Source organism: Pollachius pollachius, assembly GCF_949987615.1.
Source record: "Pollachius pollachius genome assembly, chromosome: 14".
Lineage (NCBI taxonomy): Eukaryota > Metazoa > Chordata > Actinopteri > Gadiformes > Gadidae > Pollachius > Pollachius pollachius.
This window is the reverse complement of record NC_136947.1, coordinates 8,204,718-8,231,192: the sequence shown is the minus strand read 5'-3', so window position 1 is coordinate 8,231,192 and position 26,475 is coordinate 8,204,718. Positions and strand designations below refer to the sequence as shown.

The window sequence follows — 26,475 nt, the reverse complement described above, 5'->3', positions numbered from 1 at the left end:
TTTTGTCGCAGGGGCAGGCTGATTATAATTTTGTACACTATGTTTTCAACGTCCCTTATACAGTCTTATCAACTTCCAAATACTTTATGTCTCTGTGAGCCTCTCTTGTTTCCGTGCTATTCAGCGTTGGTGTATTCTTCTGCTTTATCGTCCTTATCGTCTGGTACAGCATGTATATGGTTAGGGTTAGGATTTACGAGCTAATCTAATCTAGTAGTAGAAATCATTAAATATTTTGTCTTTCCGTATTGTGATGCCTATTTGCTTGTGTTGTCTTTTGCTTGAATTCGATGCTCAACATTGTCTTCTGAGTGGTCTGGCCGTACTTGTGGTTTTGGATTTGAAGTTCTGCTGTGTTATAGTTTGATAAGAAAGTCCCTGCTCATTTTGGTGGCTATCAGCTGTCCACGCTTTGGTCTTGTTTGTGACAATTGTCATGTGGTCCTGACGGTTCTGTATGGGACATTCATTTTCTTGTAATGTCGAAAGATGTGATAGCAGGGGCGTAGGAATGAGTTTAACATTGGGGGGGACACATATCGGAAACCTGACAGATCCGGTATAATTTTTAGGTGGGACAAATGCGCCTGTCTCCGATATTGGAGGGGACACGTCCCCTCCGTCCCCCCCGGTTCCTACGCCCTTGTGTGATAGTATCGAGCACAGCCCCTGTGAAGAGTAACACTGAATCGGAAACCAGAGATGAATCTGCTGGAGATGGAGGCATAGAGACACTAAAGTGTTTCTATATAGTTTAGCTTTTATTTTTGTTCCAATGTTTTACCTCCCGCTCCTGAAAGTCATTAAGGTTAACCCTGCCTTCCACCACAGCTGTGAAGGCTTCTGCCTTAGCGTCCACCTGTCCAGACCCCAGGACCCAGGCTAGCAGAGGAGCTGAGGAAGGTATACTGAGAGGCTGTTTGTCCGTTGGCTTCTTGATTCAGTCCTACTTGTTGTCACTGTGAGCTTCTATTGTTTCTGTACTGGCGAGCATTGTCCTCCACGTTGGTTTGAGCTGGACAGTGTTTTCTATGTAAGGCAATGCATTTAAATATGTGTTATTTTGCTGGAAAAGGGTGTTGTTTTGTGGTGCCTGGTTCGCTAAGTTGTCAAATGTTTTACGTGTTTGCATTGTTTTTGCCCAGAGCGTTTCTTTCATACCATGTCATTTGGCTTCATTGTTTTTGTCCTATAATTTTGTATACTATTTTTTCCACGTCCATTATGCATTCCGTCACCTTATAACTTCTGCCATCAAACTATAAAGTAAATACATATGTGTATATACATAAATATAAATGAGAGCTTTGCAGCCTGGGACAAACCTTCAAGTTATGTGGTGCACAGTATCAAGCAAATGCAAGCATTGGGGTGAGTTTGCATCTCCAAAATATCACCATGGTCAAGCAAGGGGCCTTAACCAGTCCATTCCTGGCAACATAAAAGCAAGATTTGCTTCTGACATAGAAACCCAGATTGAGTTTCAGTTTACCAAGTTTTCAATTGTGAAGTTGAAAAGTAAACGATCATCCATTAAAATAACTTCATACTTGTATTGTGTGTCACATATAAGCAATGTGGCGCAACTACAGTGGTGTACTAACCTGTCTCCCAAAACAACCAGGGGATAAGGGATTATTGAGACGTTATGGTGCTGGGTAAAAAACTATATCCCCATCGAGGAACCATGCATGGGAAATGTCTGAGGTGGAAATAACTCAAGATGCTGTTTCTCAGTGGACGACTTACGACTGGTTGGGTCCAAGGACAAGATGATAATGCAAGGAGGGTCCGTGCATAGATCCTGTCAGTATCTTCCAACATTAAGGCTCTAATGTTGAAATAGGCTCCATTTGATTATTACAATGAAAGCTTTGGGCTGTTCCAAAATAAATACCGGATGAGCTTCCTATTTAGAGTAGGAATACCAAAAATCATTTTTTCTTTTCAGGTTTGTTAGGATGGATTCAATTGCAGTCTGTGTGGATCTTTGTCTGTGTGTTTGAGTTTCTCGTTTTAATTTTGTAACTTTTTTTTTAAAAGACTAATACCTTCTCAGTTTTTGATTGTCTTGTTTGTGTTTCATTTGCAGCAAATGCAGCAACCTGCAGCTAACACTTCTAATATCTTTATCCAACCTCTTCCAATCCTTAGCTCTTCCGGTCCTCTTCACTCGAGAGCTGGAGAGCACGGAGGCTATGGAGGAAGGCAGCGTCACTCTGCACTGTGAGCTTTCCAATCCCGGAGCTCCCGTGGAATGGAGGAAGGGATCCCAGCTCCTCAAGTCTGGCGAGAAATACCACATGACACAAAACGGATGTTCTCACGAGCTGCAGATCCTTGATTTGAAACACGTTGACACAGGGAACTACGCGTGCAGTTCAGGTGACGCGGAAAGCTTCGCCTCGCTTAAAGTCAACGGTAGGACGTGGGCACCATTCAACCATTCAAAAATGAATGGACCTTCTTGCTTTCCTTACCATTCTGTCTTCCATTCCCCGTCCACCACGTCGTTCATGTCTTTCCACCTTCATCCGTCTTCCTTGTGCTGCTGTGTGTCTACAATCAAGGTTGCATTGGAAAAGTGTTTATCACTGATTAATCTCCTTTCATTCGTCAGCCCTCCCGGTTGTTTTCACCCAAGAGCTTGAGAGTCAGGGGGCGGAGGAGGGGAATGATGTCATCCTTCGCTGTGCGCTCTCCAAGCCCGGGGTGGCTTTGGAGTGGAAGAAGGGAGAGCTGTGTCTCTGTCCTTGTGCTAAATACAATATCAGTCAGACAGGCCTCAGTGCCACACTTGTAATCCACGACGTGGACCCGGAGGATTCTGGTAACTATACATGCGACAGCGGGGACAGGCAAAGCACCGCGCAGCTAACCGTGAAGGGTATGCTCCTTACAAAACCCTCCTTCATACCGCATGATGATCGAAATCAGCATGTTCTCCGGCAGGGAGCTGCGATAACAAGGTGAACCGGTCTCGCTTCTCACCTCCACCTACTCTTTGCCTCCTCCTCCCGTTGTGTTTTGTTTGACCCTTCCAGCTCAGCCCGTCCTTTTCACGTCCCAGCTGGCCGACCTGGAGGTGGAGGCCGGGGGGACGGCCGTGCTCCGCTGTGAGACCACCAAACCGGGGGCCGGCGTGGTCTGGAGGCATGGCGACCTGGTGCTCGAGACGGACAGTAAGCACCAGCTGAGGAGGGAAGGGACGGTGGCAGAGCTGCTCATCCATAAGCTCCAGCGAGAGGACTCGGGGGAGTACACCTGCGACACGGGCAGCCACCGCACACACGCCGTCCTCACAGTGCTGGGTAGGAGGCTTTGACTTTGCTACGGATGTCGCCGCCTTTCTTTCTCCTTCAATGCGTTGACCGGACTTCATCCTAGCACGACTATCAACTCTGCACCCTGCTCCCCTGTCCCCTGGAGACTCTTCTCCCAGTGTGTCCTGTTCCATTCCTTTTCTTTTCCTTTGACCTTCTTGGTCATCACCTCCTTCCCACTAACCTCACACCTTGGCATCTCATGCTCGTTCCTTTTGTACTATCTTTCTTCCTTCCTGTTTTGCCTGCATCATTTCCTATCTGTCACCAAAAGGATGTTCCAGTTTTTGCTCACTTTTAAAGAAATTATAACTTTTCCCACTTTTGAACCCATTAACACAAACTAATCATTACCACTCTACCATATAGAACAGCATTACATTAAACATCATAAAACACGCGTTCCATGATCCCTTTTGAATCGCCTGTCAAACATTTGAGCGTTTCCCCCTGAGAGAGTCCCTAACTCTGACCTCCTCGACCGCCTGGTCCGTCAGCGGTCGAGGTGACCATAGTGAAGTTCCTGGAGAGCTGCGTGGTGGGCGAGGGCGACGACGTCCGCTTCCAGTGCGTGGTCTCGCACCAGGATGCGCCGCTGGCCGCGTGGAAGCTGGCCGACGTGCCCCTGCAGAACAACGAGATGAACGTGATCCGCTGCGAAGACCGGGTGCACAGCCTCACGCTGAGAGGCGTCACCAAGGCCGACTCCGGCACCGTCACCTTCTCGGTGGGGAACCACACGTCCACCGCCTCCCTGACGGTTAAAGGTAAGGCACCCCAAGACATCCAGAGGCTAGGGACTGGTGGAAGCAGTGCTCTCTGGGCCTGATTGTGACACTCGTGGGATAGTTGCTGCCCCCTTCACGGTCGGATTGTTTTGGTGATTTTAATTATCACTCTCCGTTTCATTCCTGAACTTCCATGGTGACGAAGGTTCTACCTCTTCAACATCTCTGGCTGATTTCTGCTGTACCGGCTTGCCTCTGTGTACTTTACTGTGGAGTGCATGTTTACACGGTCATCTTTATGTGTTTTCTTTTATTGTTCATGTTGTTTTATGTGTTCCACTCTTTAAACATTTATTTTGTTTATCAACACTACAATGTACTACCTGGACTATGAACTAGAAGTGAAGAGCATGGCTTCATAAAATAAGAGAATGTTGTTATTTACTATTTGTTACTCATCCTTTTAGTTATTGGAAAGGTACAAACAATAGTTGAAGCGTAACAAAACACATTATGTCAGCAATCAGGACAAACTTTAAGGGGATGAGGAAACGTGTAATTTCACACAAAACACTGCACACGTTGTATTGGTATATATAAGTATTTTTCAATTCGACTGAATAGGCCGAGTTTGGATGAGCATATAACTTCCCGAAATCCCAAACTTTGGGTTCTGACCACCTCCATAAACCCGCCCCTGGACCGGTCTGCAGTCACCCATCTCACAGTGATGTCTTCCCCATAATCCCCCTGGACCGGTCTGCAGTCACCCATCTCACAGTGATGTCTTCTCCATAAACCCCCCCCCGGTGTTGTCTCCGGCAGCGGCGCCCGTGGTCTTCCAGAAGGAGCTGCAGAGCCTGGAGGCCGTGGAGGGCGACCAGGCCATCTTGTCCTGTGAGACCTCCAGCACGGGGGGCCGGGTGCTCTGGAGGAAGGGCTCCCTGCTGCTCACCGACGGGCCCAAGTACTCCATGGAGCGCCAGGGCTCCACCTGCATCCTGGTGGTCAGCCAGCTCCGGCCTGAGGACTCCGGGGAGTATACCTGCGAGACGGGCGACAAGCAGACCACCGCCACCCTGACCGTCAAAGGTAACCAAGACAACCGGGAGGCTCTTCTTCTTCTACTCCTTGATCTTCGTCTACTTCTTATCTCTTCGAGTGTTGTGGATAAAGTGTTTCGACTGGGTTCTTATCGCTTCTCTTTAAAAGCTTAGCAGTTAAGGGCTATGAAATAGGTTAAGTTGTAGTATTAGTCTATGTAGTTGAGGGCTGTTTGACAATGCAACTTGTGGTCGGATGATGCAGGATTATGTAAAAAAATAACGAAAAAGGTCACACTTTGAGACATTAATAAAGTAGTGAGATGGTAGTCATTCTAGGGCTGAGGATGTCAACTCTTTGCAACGCCTTTAGTCAACTCCCCAAACCCCCATCACTGGCATTGACCTCCACCCACCCCCCGTCCGTCCGCCCCTCAGAGTGCGTGCGCATCGTCCGAGAGCTGTGCGACGTCACCGTGAGCACGGGGGGCGACGCCGTGTTTGAGGTGGAGCTCTCCCACGCGGGGGTGACTCACGGGGAGTGGTGGCTAGCCGACAACCAGCTCCAGAATAACGACCTGAACGAAATGAGCAGCGCGGGCCGGGTGCACCGTCTGGCCCTGAAGATGGTGACCACGGACGAGTCCGGGGACGTGGCCTTCGTTGTGGGGGAGGCCCGCACGGTGGCCTGCCTCCTGGTGGAGGAGAAAGCCAAAGGTAAAGGAGATGGGTGGTGTCGGGGGGAGGAGCTGCTGTTGCGCTTGAGCCCCGCACCCCTGACACCACCCTGCCGACGGAGCGCTTTGCCTGGGAGCGTGCGAGTCGTCCTCTCCATCCTAACCTCCATTAAACGCGTTTGTTTCATCTACCTAACCGCCGCTATAGAGAAGAACCACCATCCCATTTTTAACAATGGTAATAATATCATAATCGTCAATGATAATAATAATAATAATCAACTGCAGTTTAACCTACTTTTATATGAAGCACAAAGGGGATTAAACACAAAAAGTAATCAATGTTTGATACACATGAGTCACTGCTTGTGGTTATTAATAAACTTTTAATATTGTATAACAAAAAAAAAAAAGAATAGATTAGCAAAGACACAAAACCGTCGTACCCACTGAAGCTAGCCTTGGGTTTCCCGTCCGCAGTGCTAATACTAGAGAAGCCCCACGACACGGTGGCCCTAGAGGGTGAATCCGTCACCCTGGCGTGCACCATCTCCGACCCCGAGGCCACAGTCAGCTGGACCCGGGACAGCGCGGCCGTTAAACCGGGTGCAAAGTACCACCTGAGGAAGGCCGGGGCGTCGGAACAGCTCCGGATCCACAACCTGCTCCCCGAGGACTCTGGGACGTACTCCTGCGACACGGGAGACGACTGCTGCGACATCTCCCTGACAGTGGAAGGTAACAAACGCGGTCCCGCCAATCATACTCAAGACCGTGATTCAACACAGGAAGTCTTGAATCGAATCACCCCCATTGGAACGACTCTTGGTTTTCATCCCATCCTTCCATCGCCATCCACCCCCAGACCATCCCCTGTTCTCCGGCAGGGAGAACCAATCCCCTCATCTTCCACCTCGCATCCTCCATTCTTCCATCCTCCACGTCCCCCCCCCCGCTGTCCTCCTCTGATGCGCGGCTCTGCTCTGTCCCACCTTCTGACCAGGTGTGCCGGCGTTCTTCAAGAAAGAGCTGAAGAGCCAGCAGGCGGAAGAGGGCGACGATGTCACGCTGGCCGTCGAGGTGTCCAGGCCCGGCGTGCGTGTCGAGTGGAGGAAGGGGGGCGTGGTCCTCCAGCCCGGCGCCAAGTATGACATGAGGGAGGAAGGGTGCGCTCGCGAGCTTTGTATACGCGGCCTGGAGAAGGAAGACGGCGGCTACTTCACGTGCGATGCGGGCGACCAGCTGACCACGGGGTCTCTGACGGTGCAAGGTACACCGAACCGAGCGACCGGTGTCTGCACCTCCCTCTCTCCCCGAGTTCACTTCTTATAAGCCAACGGGATTGTAACTGCCGGGGGGTTCTGGAAAATAGTACAATTATCGTGAATATAAATATAAAAGATTAAAAAAATTAAATTAAATGTAAATACAATTTTAATAGAAATAATGTTACCTTCAATATTAAAAAAACTAAATCCAGTTTATTAAGTTTAACAAACTCTTTAAGGACGGTTTAAGACTAACTCGCAACTGAGGATGTAGTTTTCCTTGGGTGTATGCTGTTATGCTGTATGCAACAAATTTTGAAGATGAGATAATAGTATTGCATGTCGTTTTCAAAGATCATTTAGGGAATTCACATCCAAAAGGGATTCGAGCGTTCACCTGTGTGTCTGTGTGTGTGTGTGTGTCTTTTACTCTACAGTGAAAGAGGCCCACATTGTGTCTGGTCTTAAGTCGACTGACGTGTTTATTGGGGAGTGGGCGTCCTTCGCCTGCCAGCTGTCCGGTAGGCCGGCCGGTAGGGTGCAGTGGTGGCTGGATGGCACAAAGCTGGACCACAGCCCCTTCAGTGAGATAGGGCTGTGTCCCGGCTTCATCCACACCCTCACCTTAAAAAGCCTGGCCTCCGGAGACTCTGGCACTGTCACGTTTAGTGCCGGCAATCTGGTGTCAACAGCTAAGCTTTTAGTCAAAGGTATTAGGATCCATCTTGGGGAATGTGTACTGCACAACTACGGCATAGGGTCAGTGATGTTATGATGTTTGCTCCTGACCCTGTAGTACTATTTAAATCCACCACAGTTGTATCATATAATGTGCTAATAAAGCTTTATGATAGCCGTATAGGCAAAAAATAAAATAATAACAATAATTGAATAGGATAATTTTAGGAGATTCAAATGTAGATTTGAACATTTACTTTTTATTGAAAACAAGTCAATGTTTCGAGGATTAAAGAGCCAGTGAACCCAAAACCTTTTTTGGGGTTTAACCTTTTTTGGTCATTGTCTTAAATGATGTGCAACATAGTAATCTGTACTGAAATTTACTAAAATAACACCCCAATTAAGAGAATAGGTGGTAAAATCATATGATTTTGCCATTCTCGCAAAAGTACTCTGACAGTTCCACTCTGCTGCGAACGCAGGTGGTGTTATGTTCATGACATCTGAGTGCCTCGGAAATGGCAGTCAGACGTCGCTACCAAGAGGCCCCAGCGGGTTGTGTGGACATGTTGAGCTGTCTGAGCAGCGGTTGACAGAGGCATACGGAAGAAAGTTGAGCTTTTAACACACACCACGGTGTGTGTGGAAGCATGGGGAAGCTCAATCTTAGCAGTGATGTATTTAATGTCAGCGTCCGACTGAGGCTTAGGCTCCCCGGATAACTATAGTATAACACTTCGGGGTCTGGCACATTTCGTGCACAACATACACAACGCCTCCGTAGGGATGTCAGTTTCGGTTAATTTTACTTTCGATACACCAAAACCCATCACTTTTCAGAAAAAAAAACGCAAAGTGTGGTACAATACAATACATACCCAGAAACAGTGGGCTAGCTGGCTCTTTAACATGTACAGCAGTCTGTGGAATACTTGATACGTCTTATCTGTATAGTTTGTAATGCTTGTTCACTCCATCACTGCATGAGCAGTAGTGACTCAGATTCATCATTATTAACATTATTTTCATGCTGTATGCTTTCATACAAAAACTTACAACTGGGTGCAGCACCACAATTGAGTTTTGTTTGATTATAAAAAATTTACCAAGTCAACCCAAAACAATTCCCTTTCAAAAAGGTATTGCTTTGGTAAACAAATTATTGTCTTTACCAGAGGTAATAATGTCCCAATATTCAACAGCGTTTTGCAATTACTTACTTGTACTTCTTGTTTAATGATTGATGTGTGATTGGGAATTCAAATAGAAAAAGGTACACAGTATCCGCTACCCTTGCTTCTGGAAGCTCCTTCCATTTGGGGATCGAACGTCAAATTTATGAAGGTTCAAGCAGTAGCGAGCAAAACAAGCTCAGAGACATGTGGTGCTAGGGAAGTGCTGCTCCACCCATCCAAGCAAGCTGGCCACATTCTCCTACTGACCCTCCCTTCCACCTCCGCCATGCCCTCCCTGACCCTGGCCTGCAAGCACTAAAACCTCTAATCTACCAGTCATCCTGCCTCTGAGTTTGGCATCTTTGACCATTTGGCATCTTTTCTTATAGCCAAATCAAAAAAGGTACACAGTTAGAAAAGATGCCATTTGGCATTTTTTCTAATAGCTAACTGACGCTAATTGACGCCAACTGATTGGTACCGAGGCCCTGAATGTGAAGGGTCGGGCTTTCTGACCCCCGTCTCCAGTTAAAAGCTCACACCATAGTCATCAAACCTTACTCCCATGCTGCATAACGTGGCTTTTTAAGGTGCACTTACTTACTTCACATTGTACCTGACATGCTTTTGACAGGTCATTTCAAAGACCTCATATTCATTTAAGGGGTGACAAAGCCTAAAGTCTAATCTGGCATGTCTTAACATAGCTAATGGCAAAAGCCTCGATCTCTTCTGATCATGAACCCCCCCTCCCTGACTCCCACCCACTCAGATCCCATAGTGGAAGTGGTGTGTGAGATGGAGGACCAGTGGGTGGCTGAGAACCAGCCGGCCCAGTTCATCTGCCAGTACTCGCGGCCGGTCAAGGCCCAGTGGAGGAAGGACGGGCAGCCGCTGCAGCCCGATGGCCGCAGGGTGGTGGTGGAGCAGGACTGGAATGTGGCCCGCTTGTGCATTAGCAGTGTGTCCGCCGAGGACAGGGGCACCTACTCCTGTGAGGCCGAGGGCACCTGTGTGGTCGCTGCTTTGCATGTGGAAGGTGAGCTTCCCTCGTCCGACGGACAAGACTCGCTACTCTTTACCGTCATGCAGTGGTTCTCAAACTTTTTCTACTAGTGTACCCCCTGCAAGATATTTGTTCAGCTGAGTACCCCCTTCACTGGCACAAAAATAATTGAGGCAAAAAGAAGTTAGGATTTAGCTTTTTATTAATTATTTATTTATATTTTATTTTTTTAATATCTTATTTATTTTCTGAGTATCCCCTGCAGTACTCCAAGTACTCCTAGGGGTACGCGTACCCCCATTTCAGAACCACTGGGGTATAATGGATTGTCCCACTTCTGCAGGAGAAAACATATTGTTTCTATGTTTTGATGAGGTTCACAACTTGTGGTTTATGTGGTTCAGTAGAAGGTGGAGAACTTGTATGTTTAGCATACGAGAAACGACACATTCAAATTCAACTCACACCATCGCAACGTGAACTTCCACTTTGGGAAGCAGCCTTTGGAGTTTTCTGATGTCCTCTCCCCGTGTGTTGTCAGGGATTGTTGGTTAGATACATATTTAACCAAATGTAATCCATCTTCCACAGTTCCTTCACATCCTTAACCATCACCCATCCTCTATGTGCCTCTGAATCCTCCCATAACACCAACCCTTCTCCCCCTGCATTGCGCCCACCACAGCCAAGCCCATCGACATAGTCCAGGGTCTGGAGGATCTGGACACCATCGACGGAGGAGAGGCGCTCTTCGAGTGCGCTCTGTCCCGCCCGGAGAACAAGGACTACCGCTGGATTCTGAACGGAAAGCCGGTGAAGGAGTCCCCCAACGCAGAGATCGTGTCCTTCGAGAGTGGCCGGCGCCACCTGCTGCTCCTGAAGGAGCTGCGTGTGGTGGACAGCTGCACGGTGACCTTCCAGGCAGGGACGGCCTCTTCGTCCGCCCAGCTCACCGTTAAAGGTCAGTCACCCGGAGTCAAACCTGCTCTCATCCCGGATGATGGATTCACATTGAAGTGTGTGTATTAACGTTATGGTGGACATAATGACATATTTGACCCTTTGGGTAACAAACCCTTCAATGAAGCATTGAACATCTAACCATTTATAGATTCTGTACTGAACTTGATCCAGAGATTATCTGGATTTTCTTTCACTTTTTTGTACTTTCTTTCATTGTTCTTCGATGTATTGTCTTTTACTGTCGGACCCACTGTTTCTTTTTTTCTAACGGATTAAGGGGAATAGTATATTTAGATTAATCTGCATCTGCATTCATTTGTAACTACAACGCCATTACACAAAGTTTAGAGAAAAACTCTGCATTGAGCGGCCATAACGTGACAATGGCTCTCCTCTCCGTCTTCAGCCTGGCAGCTGGAGGTTGTGAAGGCCCTGGAGGACAAGGTGGCCATGGTGGGGGAGAAGGTGGAGTTCTGCGTGGAGCTCACAGAGCCCGTCCCCGTGGCGGAGGTAGCCTGGTACGCTAACGGCGTGGAGCTGAAGGCCGACAGCAGCTGGGCCATGCGGGCGGACGGCCGGGCCTACCGCCTGGTCCTGAGACAGGCCACCCTGACGCCCCAGCAGGAAATCACCTTTGCGGCTCGGGAAGCTATCTCCATAGCTAAGCTAACCATCATCAGTGAGTGACTGAGGGCTAACACGCCAGAGATAAATGTTTCTTGTTGTAGAGTTGTTCCGATACCGATACCAGTATTGGAAATTCCTCCGATATTGTCTTGTCTATCGGGTATCGGCGAGTACGCAAGTCTACACGCCGATCCGATACCATCACTTGACTAGCTCATTTACTGCACAGGCAAAGAACATAAGAACACAAGAACACAAGAAACACTACGGTGTGATGCTGCGTTTGATAATGGTCAGAGGTGGAAAGTCGGAATGATACTCTAGTTCATCGGGAAGGAAAAAATTAATCAGAACATCTCTATTTCTATTAAAGCACTCGTCGATAACTCTGTGACGCTGTCCCCCCAAACAGCTGTGCCCGACCCTCCCGAGGACCCCGAGGTCCTGAGTAAGACCCAGACCTCCATCACCCTCTCCTGGTTCACCCCGCTGCACGACGGCGGCAGCCCCATCCTGGGCTACCGGCTGGAGATGCGGGTGGCCGACAGCGCCCTCTGGCTGCCGTGCCACTCCGAGGCGGTCTGCAACACAGAGTACACTGTGGACAACCTGATCGCAGGCATGGGCTACCGGTTCAGGGTGGCGGCCCTCAACAGAGCCGGGACCGGGGAGCCCGTCCAACTGCCCCAGACGGTGCAGCTCGGTGAGTGCAGACGTGGGACCGGGTTGGGTTTGTTTATGGGATGGCCCGGGAATGATGCGTCCGTTTTCACGTAACTGAGCAAGCCCGTTATTTCCATCCATGCGAGGCAGCTTGGCGCAGCTTGATGATGTCACTCAATATGTGTTTTTATTCTTTTTTTCTAAATGTTTTTATTTAGTCACTTGCTCTTAAATGTTTGCAATCTTTTCAAGTTTTAGACATCATTCCGAAAAAATCATTTGACAAGATACATATTATTATGTATTTGTGTTTGTTTCTTTTGTTGGGCAGTTTTATCTTTGTTATTACACTTTTACAAATATATTGTGAATCTCAAAAGCCTCAATACAAAAAAATAGACAATATAGACAAGCCTAAAATAGACAATAAAACCACCTCCCCTTCCCTCTCCAGAGGCCCCGGTGGCGGTGACCACGCCGCTGGCGTGCCTTGACCTGTGTGCAGGTAAGACGGCGCGCGTGGACTGCCAGCTTTCTGTAGAGGGCGTGTCGGTCACTTGGCTGAAAGATAGCCGAGAGCTGGAGGTAGGGGCTAAGTACCAGTTCAGCACCGAGGGCCAGAAACAAGTGCTGCTGGTTCAAAACTTTGAGGCGGCCGACCAGGGGGTATACACATGCGTGGCCTCAGCTGACGCCGAGAGCTCCATCAACCTCATTCTGAAAGGTAACGGTACTTAAATATAACTCAACAAACACTACCATTCAGAAGTTTGGGGTCACCCAGACAATTCCTTGTTTTCCATGAAAACCCAAACTTTTACTCAACAGTTTTCAGCGGTGCTAACATAATTAATCTAATCATCAATTAGCCTTTTAACACGATTAGCTGAACAAGTTACCATTAAAACAGGAGAGTGATGGTTGCTGGAAATGGGCCTCTGTACACCCATGTAGATATTCCATTATAAAATCAGCCGTTTCCAACTAGAATAGTCTGGGTAAATAATAATTTACCCATGAACAATGTTGAGACTGTATTTCTGATTAATTTAATGTTATCCTCATTGCAAAAAACAGTGCTTTTCTTAAAAAAATAAGGACGCTTCTAAATGACCCCAAACTTTTGAACAGCAGTGTATGTTCACTTTCAAGAACTGTGTCAAATGGTGTGCTTACCATTTCCCCAAACTGGCCCCATGAGTTTGGGTAAGTGGAGTCTACGCACCCATAACAACAGCATTTGTGGGGGTACGTCACTCTGGTTTATAGGAGCAGAGGTAAAGCAGGTGGGCGGAGACTCAGAGGACGGGGGCCAACCGTGTTTGCCCCCCGAGGCGGCAGAGGAGGGGGACGTACACGAGCTGTGGGAGGCCTCGGCCAAGAAACGACGAATGAGCCGAGAGCCCACTCTGGACTCCATCTCTGAGATGCCCGAGGAGGACGGTAAAGGCCGCAAGGATAAAGAGGAGCTGGAGAAGAAGGAGGAGGAGAAGGAGGAGGTGAAGGAGGAGGTGAAGGAGGCAGAGAAAGTAGTAGAAGTGAAAACGACGGAGAAGGTCAAGGAGGAGGAACCTAAGAAGCCTGCAGAGCCAAATCCGCCAACGAGCTCCGGGGACGAGTCGGCGCCGGGGGGTTCTTCGCTCGTGTCCTACCTCAAGAAAAGTAGCAAGACAACCCTCTCAGTAGAAAGCCGAGTGGAGGACATGTCCCCGACGGAGAGGTTCTACGCCCAATTCAAAATGTCCGACCAGAAGACCACCACGACGGTTCAGCAGACAGAGGTGACGACCACACAAGTGACGGCGACGCAAGAAGAGAGCGTGATGGAGATCAGCAAGGAGGACGAGCCCGAGCTGCGGCAGGCGGCCGTCAAGATCCAGGCCGCCTTCAAGGGCTTCAAGGCGCGCAAGGACATGCGGCCGGTCTTCAAGGACGTCTTCAAGGACCAGACCAAGGAGCCCAACGGCACCATCCACCTGGAGTGCGTGGCGGAGGGGAAGCCCGAGAAGGTGCAGTGGCTGAAGGACGGCGAGGCGCTGGCCGACGGCAAGCACCACCACATCGACATCTACAACGACGGCACCTGCTCGCTGGTCATCACCGCCCTCACCACCAGCGACACGGGCGTCTACACCTGCGAGGTCAGCAACAAGTTCGGCCTGACCTCGCACAGCGCCAGGCTGGGCGTGGGCACGCCGGCGGCGGTGTCGTCCGGGCGCCGGCCCCTGACGGTGGGCTACAGCGCCGACAGCGAGCCCGAGAGCTCGTCGGGGAGCGAGATGGACGAGTCTCTGAGGCTGGCCAGCAAGCGCCTCCGCCGGCTCCTGCGCACGCGGCTGCCGCCGGACGTGGAGGAGGAGTCGTTCCTGAGCGCCGAGGAGGGGGACCTGGCGGTGGCGCCGGACCCCCAGTCGTACCGCGAGGACGAGCGCTACATCTACATCCGCTTCGACACGCGGGCGGAGGCCCAGGTGGCATCCCAGAGGTTCCAGGAGATGTTCACGGCCCAGGGCGTGCCGGTGGAGACCACCATCCTGGAGGCGGGGCCTGTCAAGGTGGAGCTGCGCATCATGAAGATGGGCTACACGCAGGACGGCACGCAGACCCCCACGCAGGACAAACAGTTACCCGCCTTCATGACGGGAGCCCCCGGTACGATGAGGCCACGCGAGTGGCTGGATTAAGTATTGTCTCATTCATTCAAACTCATCCATTACTCATCATCAGACCGAATGTTAATACCGAATGTTAATATCCATGTTCAGGTGACGGGGGAAACAGTTGTGGTATTTTACCGTGTTTTATGTTATTAATAATATTGAGCACTCTGTTGACTAAAAACATCTGTTTGTATCTCCCATCATCATTTCATCTGTCTGTAATGTCTGTATTTGATCCCACTTACTATTCTCACTGCCATATGTTAATATTCATAGCTAACATTAATGAATGACTTCACCTGGTACCTGTGTTGTGAGAACTACAAAATATCTTGTTTGTTTTGAACCACATATGTCGAATTCTCTGCATATCATTGCATTTTCTTCCGAATGTTACTGCACTCTTTGTATCTCTTTTGTCTTGAATTTATTTGTCACAGTGTCAACCACCTTTCCCCTCCCACTCGGTTCTAATGGCGACTGAAGCATGCTGACCCATGTTCATCTGCACGCGGTTTCAACGATCATTCTCTCTTGTTGCACAGATAACAACACAAACACCGCATTCACCATGGAAACCATTGAATCAGTCACCTGGTTGTCGGAGCAGTTGTGGAACCCATACCCTCCTAATGGGCGTTTCTTGACTCTGCGTCTCTGTCCCCCCCCCCCCCCTTTCAGCTGCCCCGGTGTTCCTGACGGAGCTGCAGTCCCAGGACGTTCCCGACGGCTACCCGGTCAGCTTCGACTGCGTGGTGATCGGGAAGCCGCCGCCGTCCGTCCGCTGGTACAAGGACGGCAAGCTGCTGGAGGAGAACGACCACTTCATGATCAACGAGGACCAGGAGGGCTGCCACCAGCTCATCATCACCACCGTGCTGCCCAGCGACATGGGCGTGTACCGCTGCATGGCTGAGAACAGCAGCGGCATCAGCGCCACCAAGGCGGAGCTCCGCGTGGACAGTGAGTGGAGGAGGCTCTGCGTGTCTCCGGATGGAGCGTGGTTTACCATGGGGTGTAGAGGAGGGGAGCGGGGTCCTGGAATATAAACACACACACACACACACACACACACACACACCATACAAACACTCATACTCATGTATTTAACAGGGTCCTGCAAAATGGCACAGAGCACACGGTTTATTGATAGGAAATGAGTGGGTAGTGGGTAGTAATTGAATAGTATGTAGGATTTTGGCAGTAAGTTCCAAGCCCGGAAGACATGCCCATACCCGTGTGACCTTTGACCTCTCTGCTTCCCTGCCCAGTCTCCTGCAGCTCTGATTACGACACAGCCGCCGACGCCACGGAGACCAGTTCCTACATCAGTGCCAAGGGCTACATGTCGAGGTACTGCTGGTTGCTGGGGACCCGATCGACCCCCTCCCTGGGGCAGACTCAAACCATGTGCTGAAACACATGGAAATATCTATAATTTGTCTAGAGTTCATATAGATGAATAAAATGTGTTTAGTTTTCACGGTGGATCTGTAGGAGTCAAGCCTTCAGTAAACCAGTAGTAAGAGAACCACTTGTGTTTGCCTGTGCTATGAGGGAGTTCTAACTCCAAAGGCTTCCTCCACAGGGAGACGGAGGCCTTTGAGTCGGTGGCCGAGGACGAGCAGCTCCCCCAGGTGGTGGACGAGCTCCAGGAGGTCCGGGTCAGCCCCGGTTCACCCGTCGCTAAGATGCAGCTCAGGCTGAAAGGTGGGTGGCTAGGTCCTCGGCTCCAGCTAGCACACAAGAGCTAGGGAGGCTGCATTTGGGGTCCGTTGACCGGAAGAAGGCTATATTGTTAGCTTATTTTTAGAAAAATACTGAATATATTTAAAAGAAACGATGTTGGCTCATTTGTGGTTGTTTTAATGTAGATAATTTTACTGTGATATTTATGGATTTCGGTCTTAAATTATATATATATTATATATTTCATTCTTGAATTGGATGACTCGTCGGTACTTCTCTATGTAAACACCACATAAAAAACACAAGTATCATTATTAATTAATTATTAGACCCCAAAAACGAGCTACTATATGCAGCCTGTCCCTTCCCTAAGGAAGTGTGTGTGTGTGTGTGTTTGGGCCAGGTTTCCCCAAGCCCAGGGTGTACTGGTTCAAGGACGGCCAGCCCCTGCGGCCTTCCAAGAGGCTGGTGATCCAGGCCGAGAGGGACGTCCACGGCCTGCAGGTCATGGAGGTGACCCGGGCCGACATGGGGGAGTACTCCGCCTACATCAGCAACGTGGCCGGGTCCGCCTACTCCTCCGCCAGACTGCTGGTGCTGGGTAAGGGCTCTGCTATCTACACTGTTCCACCAGTACCGCCATGGTGGCACCGATGATTCGTGTGCCATGGAGCAGTGGTTCACTATTTCCTTTTACCAATGAACCCCCCTATAACATTTTAGAGGTACCAGTTTCAGCAGTACAAAACATTACCAAATGTTTACCTACCTCATCCGATGTTTAGCAATGGTCCTACTAGGTATTGCAATCGTTCACAGTAACCCTAGTGGCACCATAACCCTTAAATGACCTGTTTCTTGCAACAGGTCCCGGAGAGATCATGCCACAAGATACAAAGAAAGGTATTTGTTACTTGGTTTCTCCCCCTGCAAATCACATTGCATCGACAGCAATTGTAAACCTAGGAGACTGTCTGATGTAATTGTACTGCTGCCATGACTCCGCTTCCCTTTGTCCAGACCCTAAGGAGCCGCTGGTGCCTCCGCGATTCATCGAGAGGTTCAGCAACAGGAAGGTGAAGCAAGGAGCTAGCATCACTCTGTCTGTCAGAGTGGAAGGTTTGTTCTCCCACCTCTTATTGAACACGATAGGATGAAGCTTTAGAACAGGGGTTCTCAACCACTGGGCATATATATATACACATAGGCCACTGGTCTGTAGAAATTTAGAAATTAATCCTACAAAAAATATGTACAATGTACTTCCAAAAAAACAGAGGTGGTCACACCAATCCCAACCACACATCTCTATCATACTAAAGTCTTCATGCCAATATTGCTTGATGTTGACACTGTATATCACAGTTGTGTTGTTAGACTGTTACTGCCAATTTATAAAACTTTGCTTATATTGTAATAATGGTCCTTCAGTATCTGTGTTCATTAGATTAGATGAGGCAGGAATATAATGGTTTGTGCCACATTGGCGACCCCTACTTTTTGGTCGGGGCGCCTCAGAAATAAAAAGGTTGAGGAACTCTGCCCTGCTTTAGAAGAAACACATCTTCTCACTCATGATCCACTCATGTATGGACAGTGTCACATAGCAACAACAGGCTTTGAGATCCATGAGAAGTTATATGCCTTCAAAGAATAACATCTAAACAAACAGATATCCTTGAATCTTATTCTGCTTCCAGAAAAAAACATTTCCACTGCATTTTCTGTGGAAATGCAACTCTGTGAACATTTTTTAACTCTTTTTATTGGTGTTTTTCATAATTCAAAAATAAGTAACTGAAATTGTTTCCCCATGTTTTTTTCCCCCATAGACGGCCATACAAAGGAAAGAGCAATGTAGACAAATACAAACATACAAAATGTTTACATACAAATATATATACGTATACATATATATACTGTAAACGAAAGCAAAGCAGAAGTGTAACAGTGTAAGTGCGAGGCTCTTTGCAGCAGTAGTAACCAAGACGATGACCCGATGCTTGTGATCCGCTCCTGCTCCCCCAGGCTCCCCCACTCCCATGGTGTCCTGGCTGAAGGAGGAGGCCGCGGAGGACGTGGTGTGGATCAGAGCCGACACCAAGGGCTACAAGATCGCGGCCTCGGGCCGGCAGCACAGCCTCATCCTCATGGACGTGGGCGCAGAGTACGCCGGCACCTACACCTGCATCGCCACCAACCGGGCGGGGCAGTCCCTCTGCACCGCCCGCCTGCAGGTGGATGAGGGTGAGACCTAGGGGGAAAGGACAAGCTCTGGGCTGTTGGTGCTAATTGGGTCACAGACTGAATACATGACATGAGAGGATGCAGTTCAAATGCTTTTTGTTCATTGTTTAAATATTGAAATTGATTCAACCTTGTTTGGATGTTTGAAAAAATGTTGATGTTTTTATTTTTTGCTGATGTGCTTGAAGAATACGATTTTGGGCTGTGCGATTTATGATTTTGCTATTTTCTTCTTTTATTGTATTTTATTCCAGCACCGAGACCAAAGCCGGAGACCAAAGTCCCAGAGTAGGTTTTTGAGGAAACAATCCGACATGTATAGATCTACATTTCCAATTGTAACACTTCATATACCAAATCCAATATAAAGGTTTTATTAACTATTAACTATTAACTATTAACTATCAGCTATTCTGAAGACACTAAATATGGCACGTTCCTGCGCAGGGTTCTTGGGATCACAGTGAGTCCTCCAGAGGAAGAGGCCAACAAAGGAACAGGTGAGCATGTCCATAGAAAGCAACCATAAACTGTTCATGTCATATATATGAACAGGGGGTTAGGGGGGGAGGCTATGCAGAGTCTAGGTGAACTCTGAAAAAGTGAGTCTATATATACTCTACATATACACTGTTATTACACTGCTGTGTGTCCTGTTTCTTTGTGGCTGAAGAGGTGAAGATGGCCTATATGGGAGAGGTGGGCTCGGAGGAGTTCCTGATGAAGCTCACCACTCAGATCACTGAGATGGTTTCAGCCAAGATGACCCAAGGTGAGGAACGACTGGTGCTACTACATTATATATATTATAATACATGTCATAAATGTACTCTGTCTTCTCTAAACCGTCCCTATCGGAATTACAATGAAGAAGTTTATTTGGGGCAAATGTATAACAAAACTACAAAAGTGTATTTAACAATCTGTTGTACACCTGTGTGAGATTGACCGTAATACATTTTAACTTGACTCTTAAGTGACTGAAAGGCTTCTATAGGTGCTTTGATGACAAGAAACCATATTGACTTCAATCACAAACCTATTAGCTCTCTAACAGTAAGTTTGGGCGTAGGCAATAGTTGTATGTAATAGGATTTCTGTACTCAATTTCTGTATAAGAATGCACCAGATTTCCATCTGTTCAGTGCATATTTTCTGTGTGTCTGGCGAGTTTGTGCATTTTCTGCAGGCTGTGTAAAATACTGCAAATGGATTATGCAATACAATACAAGCTGACCACTTTTAAGTTGATTAAAGTCTTCAGTTAGTATTGTAGATTTACAAATAAAAAATAAGTCATTAAAGCTTGTCAGTTGTTATCCAAAAGGTTGATGCTGAATAAGAGGTTTAAACACAGTTCTGTGAACAGAAACTAACATCAACACTGATTAAGGTGCAATCAGGTCTGAATGCTTCAACTCTGAGATTACAATTCACCACTATTAACTTATTGGCAACAGAGTGTTCTCTTCTACTGCTTTGCGTTTGAAAAGTATGTACGACTTACCACTTCTCCTTCCTTCATACATACATTTTTTCACTATTCACCAATGTCATCAGTCCCATCATTCCAATGCTCACCCAATCATTAATCTGTTATTCAGACAGCATACAGAATCAACCAGTTCTCCAGTGGATGAAATCATGGCCCAAAGCACCCAGTATGTATCCACAGTTCATCTGCCCAAATAACCACAGCCGCGCGGTCTTTCCACACTGTCTTACTTTAAAGGTGCTGTTGGTAAGATTTAAGAGATATTGAGTGTATCAGCTTTTAGTGAGGGAAATACTATGTCAGAAAATCGGTTTCAAATTGGCTGCGTAAAACAATTTACAGCCTGTGTAAGCCGATTTTGATTTGAGGCAGCTCCCTGCTCATTTCTGATCAATCAGGGCAAGGCAATCTCTTTCCCGATTGGTCCAGGGAATCCATGTCAATCACTGGTCGGTGACTGCACCACTTCTCAACGGCCTAGAAACGTAGGGAGTGAGAGAGCAGAGAGGGAAGGGACGTCTCTTTGGTTGTTCAGTTTCCAAATTGTGCTCGCTTCCACTCTCTCTCTACAACTCTACAATCCTACCAAAACACCTTTAAGGGCTCATTAACACATGATAAAACTACACATGATATCATGTAGAAAAAACATACACGTGCCTTCTTCCTGATGGGGATTGGTTACTTCTGGAAATAATTGTGTATGAATGTATACCTAAATGATATGAAGGGAAGGAACATAGATACCGAAGGAGAATTTCGATTGGCTTCCTCGGTTGTCTTGCTCAGCACTGCTTTACCTTGTCTCTCCTAACATGTGCTTTGTGTACTGGTTGTGTCCTAGACTTGTAAATACAATACAATATTTACACACTGCATTATGTGTTTGGTCAAGTTTTTGTTTAAGAAATAATACAAGTTGATAAAGAACAGACATGTGTGCGCAGAACCGTTGTCTTAAGTGCTTTGCATCCTATTATAACGATAACACCAAGTAGAGACATGACGCCAATACCACTTCATCACCACTAGAGGTCAGCATTACATCTGTTAAGTCAGAGCAGGGGCGTTGAATCATTTCCAGCTGCAACTGTCCCTTGAAATACTGGGAAATATAACATACAGTAATAATACATCAAATATTATGTTCAATACTATAGGGAGGTTGAGATGTACAGACACTAAAATGTGCTTGATGCCCCCCCCAAGGAAAATAATGAATTTGAAATAGAATTTAAAATGAACTGTAATTATTCAATTTAAGTTGAATAATTGACCCCTCGTAAATGACGTCCATCGCTACCCTGTCTCTGTTTGTCTGTCTGTCTGTCTGTCTGTCTGTCTGTCTGTCTGTCTGTCTGTCGCTCTCTCTCTCTCTCTCTCTCTCTCTCTCTCTCTCTCTCTCTCTCTCTCTCTCTCTCTCTCTCCCTCCAGCCTCACTGCGTGTCCCCGGGGCGGGGGACAGTGACGACGAGACCAAGACCCCCTCCCCGTCCCCCCCCCACGGGCGCTCCCGCCCCCCCTCGCTGGTGGCTGACTCCTCCTCCGAGTCGGACGAGGGCGACGCCCGCGGAGAGGTGAGCCATGGTGACAAGATGGCCGATCAGAGTGTACTCCAGGGCTGCCTCTAGGCAACCACGACAAAAGGGGTTTTCCCTTCTCATACTGAAGATATACTAACACAAGTATATTAGTCAGTGTATCATGTAAAGTGTTCGGTACATACCGACGAACAGGCCAATTGTTGCGCCCTAAAGTTGGATTATGATGCATGATGGGTAACATATTCACAACGAAGGTGGAGTTAACCATGCAGCGCAACAACCAACCTGTCGGGAACAGTCAGGGTGAGGCGTCTCGCTCAGGGACACCTCAGCACTCAGCTAGGAGGAGTCGGGGATCGAACTAGCAACCTTGCGGCTAATAGCCAACCTGCTCTACCTCCTGAGCCGAATGCCGCCCACACTTGACACCTGACGTCTCGTTGATTTGTCGTGTTCCTCCTCCGTGTCTCCTCAGATGTTTGACATCTACGTGGCGTCGGCGGACTACACCCCGACGATCGCCTGCAAGGAGTCCATCTGTCTGAAGGAGGGACAGTACGTGGAGGTCCTGGATTCAGCCCACCCCCTCAAGTGGCTCATCCGGACCAAGCCCACCAAAACCAACCCTTCTCGCCAGGGCTGGGTCTCCCCTGCCTACCTGGACAAGAAGCTCAAGGTATGCCAAGATGAAGGCAGAACAAAGTGCTCAATAATGGAATGACCTTACTTCAGTGAATAGCCACAACCAGTAAATTAGCTTCAAAAGCGTTGAATAATTCTGCTGAGCCGTGCGTTTTCTTCTTATTGCAGCTGTCTGCTGACACCGGCGACCTTCCAGAGGCGAACGTGGAGGAGGTTTCTGAAGGGGACTACAAGAGGAAGCTAATGTAAGCTCAGACAGGATATGTTCTCCAGAAGGTCCCCTCCTTCACCGGTGCAAGACAGAAGTTTCAGGAGACGATTTTAACAAATGTATTACTACAGTGACGAGAGTCCTACACATTTTTGGTTTGATTTGACCGTTACAGACACTTTGTCTGAGGACGTTGTTGTCTGAGTTCTATCATGTCTTCCCACCAGCTTCGGGGTTTACCAAAATGTGTTGTGGTTCCGTCGGTCAGGTTGAGTCCAGTAGAGTCCCATTCCAACAACTGCCTCTAGCAACATAATTGGTCAAAATAAACTTGAGGCCAAAGAACATGAGACTCCAAGACTTGAGCTGCCTTCAGACTCCAGATCTGAAGTCAGATTTCTAAGACTCCTCTGGAAGGCTTCCTCACCCGTGAATGCGGTCTCTCTCCCGACCACTCAGGCAACTGATCCAGGACCTGGTGAGCAGCGAGGCAGAGTTTGTGAAGGACATGGAGTTCTTCACCTCGCACCACGTGAAGCACGGAAACCACCCCGACGCCCCCGCTGACATCTCCGCCCAGAAGGAAGCCATATTCCGCAACATCGAGGACATCAAAGCCTTCCACGGAGGGTGGGTTTGAAACATGGCCATATCATCAAGTCTGAGTACTGATTTACATTTAGGGCATTTAGCAGACGCTTTTATCCAAAGCGACTTACAATAAGTACATTCGTCAGAAGAAAGAGAAACAACAATATATTGCTGTCGGTACAGTAAGGATGTTCATAGAACCAAGTGCCAAGAACTAACAACTGCTCAGTCAACCTATTCCCCTTAAAGTTGAAACAACTGATAAATGGTAAATGCACTGCATTTATAAAGTGATTTTCTAAACAATGGCCACTGAAAGCGCTTTACAAAATTGCCTTCACATTCACAAACATTCACCCATTCATACACACATTCACACACCGACGGCGGTGTCAGCCATGCAAGGCGTCAGCCAGCTCGTCAGGAACAAGGGTGAGGCGTCTTGCTCAGGGACACCTCGACACTCAGCTAGGAGGAGCTAGGGGATCAAACTAGCAACCTCCTGGTCACCAGCCAATCCGCTCCACCTCCTGGGCCACATGCCGCCCCTTAGGCCCCAGAACATTAAGATAACTTCCTGTCGCAGGGCCTTCCTGCCCACGCTGAACGAGTGTGTGACAGACGACGACATCGCCATGCGCTTCCTGAGGAACAAGGAGGGCTTCGAGAAGTACCTGCAGTACCTGGTGGGCCAGGGCCAGGCCGAGTCAGCCGTGGGAGACAAGGCCGTCCACAACTTCTTCAAGGTGCCATACCTACAAGCCTCCCTACATTTACATTTACATTCAGTGCATTTAGCAGATGCTTTGATCCAAAGCGACTTACAATAAGTAAGTACTGTCGGTACAGTAAGGATGTTCATAGAAACAAGTGCCAAGCACTAATAATTATTAGGTAAAACCATTCCCTGTAACAAAGAAAGCTAGGATAAGATGCTACACAATGCTAAGTACTATTTTTAAGTGCAAGGATGTACAACATTCAATAAGTGTGTACATTAAGTGCCAGGATGTACAACACACAATAAGTACGTAAGAGAGGTTTGAGGGGGTGTAGGGGGGAGGTTATGCAGAGTCCAGGTGAACTCTGAACCAGTGAGTCTTGGGTCCTTTGCGGAAGCTGGTGAGCAACTCTGAGGTCCTGACCTCGGCAGGGAGCTCGCGCCACCACTGCGGTGCCTAAACCGAAGAGTTGTGCAGGTGAAATATGTAGCTCGATGTCCTGAAGTGGTTCACACCTCGGTGGTGTGTGTGTGTGTGTCTGTTATCTGCTGGGTAGGAGTACACTAACAAGGAGCAGGCCTGCTCGGAGCACCCTGTGCTGAGCATCAACGCCTACATGCAGAGGCCCCTGGAGAGGATCCAGAAGTACAAGGCCATCCTCAAGGTGAGTGTCTGATTGTGGATTGCATTTGTTTTATCTTTACAATTACATCACTATAGAAGAGGATTAGGGCCACATGTGAATGTCCTTTGACTCCTGAGTTCAAAGTCAGAATTCTGAGAATGATGTCAGAATCTTCTATTTGATTTGATGATCTGATGATCATCTTATCAAGAGAACTTTGTTTTTATTAAAGTCAGAATTCTGTGATTGGATTCTGATTTCATTCTCAGAATTCTGACTTCAAACTCACACCTAACGCGGAGGATCCCGCTAACAAGTAGCATTGACCGTTAGCCGCGGCTAACGGTCAATGCTACTTGTTAGCGGGATAATCCGCTGACCCTCAGCGCTCCCCCTCACCACCGTGTCGCCCTACAGGAGATGCTCCGGAACAAGGCCCGCAACGGGCAGAACTGCTGCCTGCTGGAGGAGGCCTACTCCACGGTGTCCTCGCTGCCCCAGCGCTCGGAGAACACGCACCACGTGGCCATGATCGAGAACTACCCGGCCACCCTGGGGGTGCTGGGGGAGCCCATCAGACAGGTGCGCACCGGGGAGCCACTGGGGGCCGGGGAGGTGTGACACCGGGGGGGGGGGGGGCGAACAGTGGGAGCACAGGCTCTGTCCCAGGGGGTGGGTGGCTAGGTGTAACCTGGTTACCGTCTGTTTTTTGTCTTGAGTTTTCCATCGGGTAATGGAAAATCTCTAGTGAGTTAATGGCCAAGACCCGCTGATTCAGCGTGAATACTAATTGCTATTTATATTAATATTTGTACATGAAACCATGGAACATGTACTTATTATAATAATAATAATAATAATAATATATAAATAAAATAAAAATAGCTGGATGTTCACAGTATCAACGGATGTATTTATCTATTTAATGATCTGTATTCTGTTTAAAGCAAGAACATCCATATAGAAAAAGATCGTCAAGTTAATTTAAATAGAGAAGGGTGGGTAGTAGCATATACTAATACTACTACTACTACTACATATACTACGTGTTTAACTTCTACTCCTTTACAGACGTATTCGAAACAAAACGAATCAACCCAAAATATGTGTTGCCTCTGGGGTGAACAAGTCCTGTAACCAAACGGCTTTTGTGTTTTGTGTCGCGTTTCTGTCTTATCGTTTTCGTCTGACCCAGGGGCCGTTCCAAGTGTGGGAAGGGGCCCCAGGCATCCGTTCCTCCTCGCGGGGCCACCACCGCCACGTGTTCCTGTTCAAGAACTACTGCGTAATCTGCAAACCCAAGAGGGACAGCAACACAGAGACGCAGGCCTACGTCTTCAAGAACATGATGAAGGTGAGATTGGCCCCCTGGCCCAAGACGCTATGACGGGCCGCTTGGGCATGCTGCATCTGGAGACACACACACACACACACACACACACACACACACATATGAACCAGTCTCTGTGGGGACCCACTATCTGACTGATGCCAGACCCTGTAGCGCTTGCTTGCCAACGTCCTGCTGTCTGCCATTATCAGCCGCTGCCAGACAGACTGTAGGCAGAATGGTCAAAGTATCTTTTGTTCCATCCCCGTACACAACAAGATACCTTGGATAAGACGCTTCACAATGCTAAGGACTATTTTTAAGTGCATACATCATACAATAACTGTGTACACTAAGGTCCCGTCCACATGGAATCGTTTTTTTTTTGTGAAAACGCATTCGTCTTATGTGTTTGGGCCGACCGTCCAGACAGATCCAGGGTTTTCGGAGGCCGGAAACACACTTTTGTAAACCAGGTCCAAGCGTGGATAAGATAAAAACGGCCCTATGTGTTTTCGTGTTCGGATTCGTGTGGTCACCAAATACGCAAACGATGAGTTCGAAT

The 26,475-nt window shown here is 48.1% G+C and overlaps 1 protein-coding gene across 1 annotated transcript in view; it reads left to right on the top strand.

Moving 5' to 3' along the window:
• obscnb (obscurin, cytoskeletal calmodulin and titin-interacting RhoGEF b) overlaps nt 1–26,475 on the top strand; it is a gene marked incomplete at both ends in the record, with an annotated part of 61,942 nt that overhangs the window by 30,323 nt on the left and 5,144 nt on the right. Inside the window, 36 exons of the mRNA XM_079751687.1 lie at nt 655–723; nt 832–903; nt 2,155–2,421; nt 2,621–2,887; nt 3,045–3,311; nt 3,821–4,090; nt 4,877–5,143; nt 5,533–5,811; nt 6,252–6,509; nt 6,775–7,041; nt 7,477–7,749; nt 9,668–9,934; nt 10,587–10,862; nt 11,271–11,543; nt 11,904–12,194; nt 12,609–12,878; nt 13,424–14,806; nt 15,496–15,777; nt 16,086–16,167; nt 16,403–16,524; nt 16,907–17,104; nt 17,371–17,406; nt 17,524–17,622; nt 18,532–18,750; nt 19,005–19,038; nt 19,198–19,250; nt 19,424–19,522; nt 20,355–20,411; nt 21,680–21,822; nt 22,265–22,465; nt 22,600–22,676; nt 23,102–23,272; nt 23,820–23,979; nt 24,512–24,619; nt 24,998–25,162; nt 25,776–25,934. Of these exons, the coding sequence (XP_079607813.1) occupies nt 655–723; nt 832–903; nt 2,155–2,421; nt 2,621–2,887; nt 3,045–3,311; nt 3,821–4,090; nt 4,877–5,143; nt 5,533–5,811; nt 6,252–6,509; nt 6,775–7,041; nt 7,477–7,749; nt 9,668–9,934; nt 10,587–10,862; nt 11,271–11,543; nt 11,904–12,194; nt 12,609–12,878; nt 13,424–14,806; nt 15,496–15,777; nt 16,086–16,167; nt 16,403–16,524; nt 16,907–17,104; nt 17,371–17,406; nt 17,524–17,622; nt 18,532–18,750; nt 19,005–19,038; nt 19,198–19,250; nt 19,424–19,522; nt 20,355–20,411; nt 21,680–21,822; nt 22,265–22,465; nt 22,600–22,676; nt 23,102–23,272; nt 23,820–23,979; nt 24,512–24,619; nt 24,998–25,162; nt 25,776–25,934 (7,781 nt within the window). The remainder of the gene's footprint in view (nt 1–654; nt 724–831; nt 904–2,154; nt 2,422–2,620; nt 2,888–3,044; nt 3,312–3,820; nt 4,091–4,876; nt 5,144–5,532; nt 5,812–6,251; nt 6,510–6,774; nt 7,042–7,476; nt 7,750–9,667; nt 9,935–10,586; nt 10,863–11,270; nt 11,544–11,903; nt 12,195–12,608; nt 12,879–13,423; nt 14,807–15,495; nt 15,778–16,085; nt 16,168–16,402; nt 16,525–16,906; nt 17,105–17,370; nt 17,407–17,523; nt 17,623–18,531; nt 18,751–19,004; nt 19,039–19,197; nt 19,251–19,423; nt 19,523–20,354; nt 20,412–21,679; nt 21,823–22,264; nt 22,466–22,599; nt 22,677–23,101; nt 23,273–23,819; nt 23,980–24,511; nt 24,620–24,997; nt 25,163–25,775; nt 25,935–26,475) is intronic.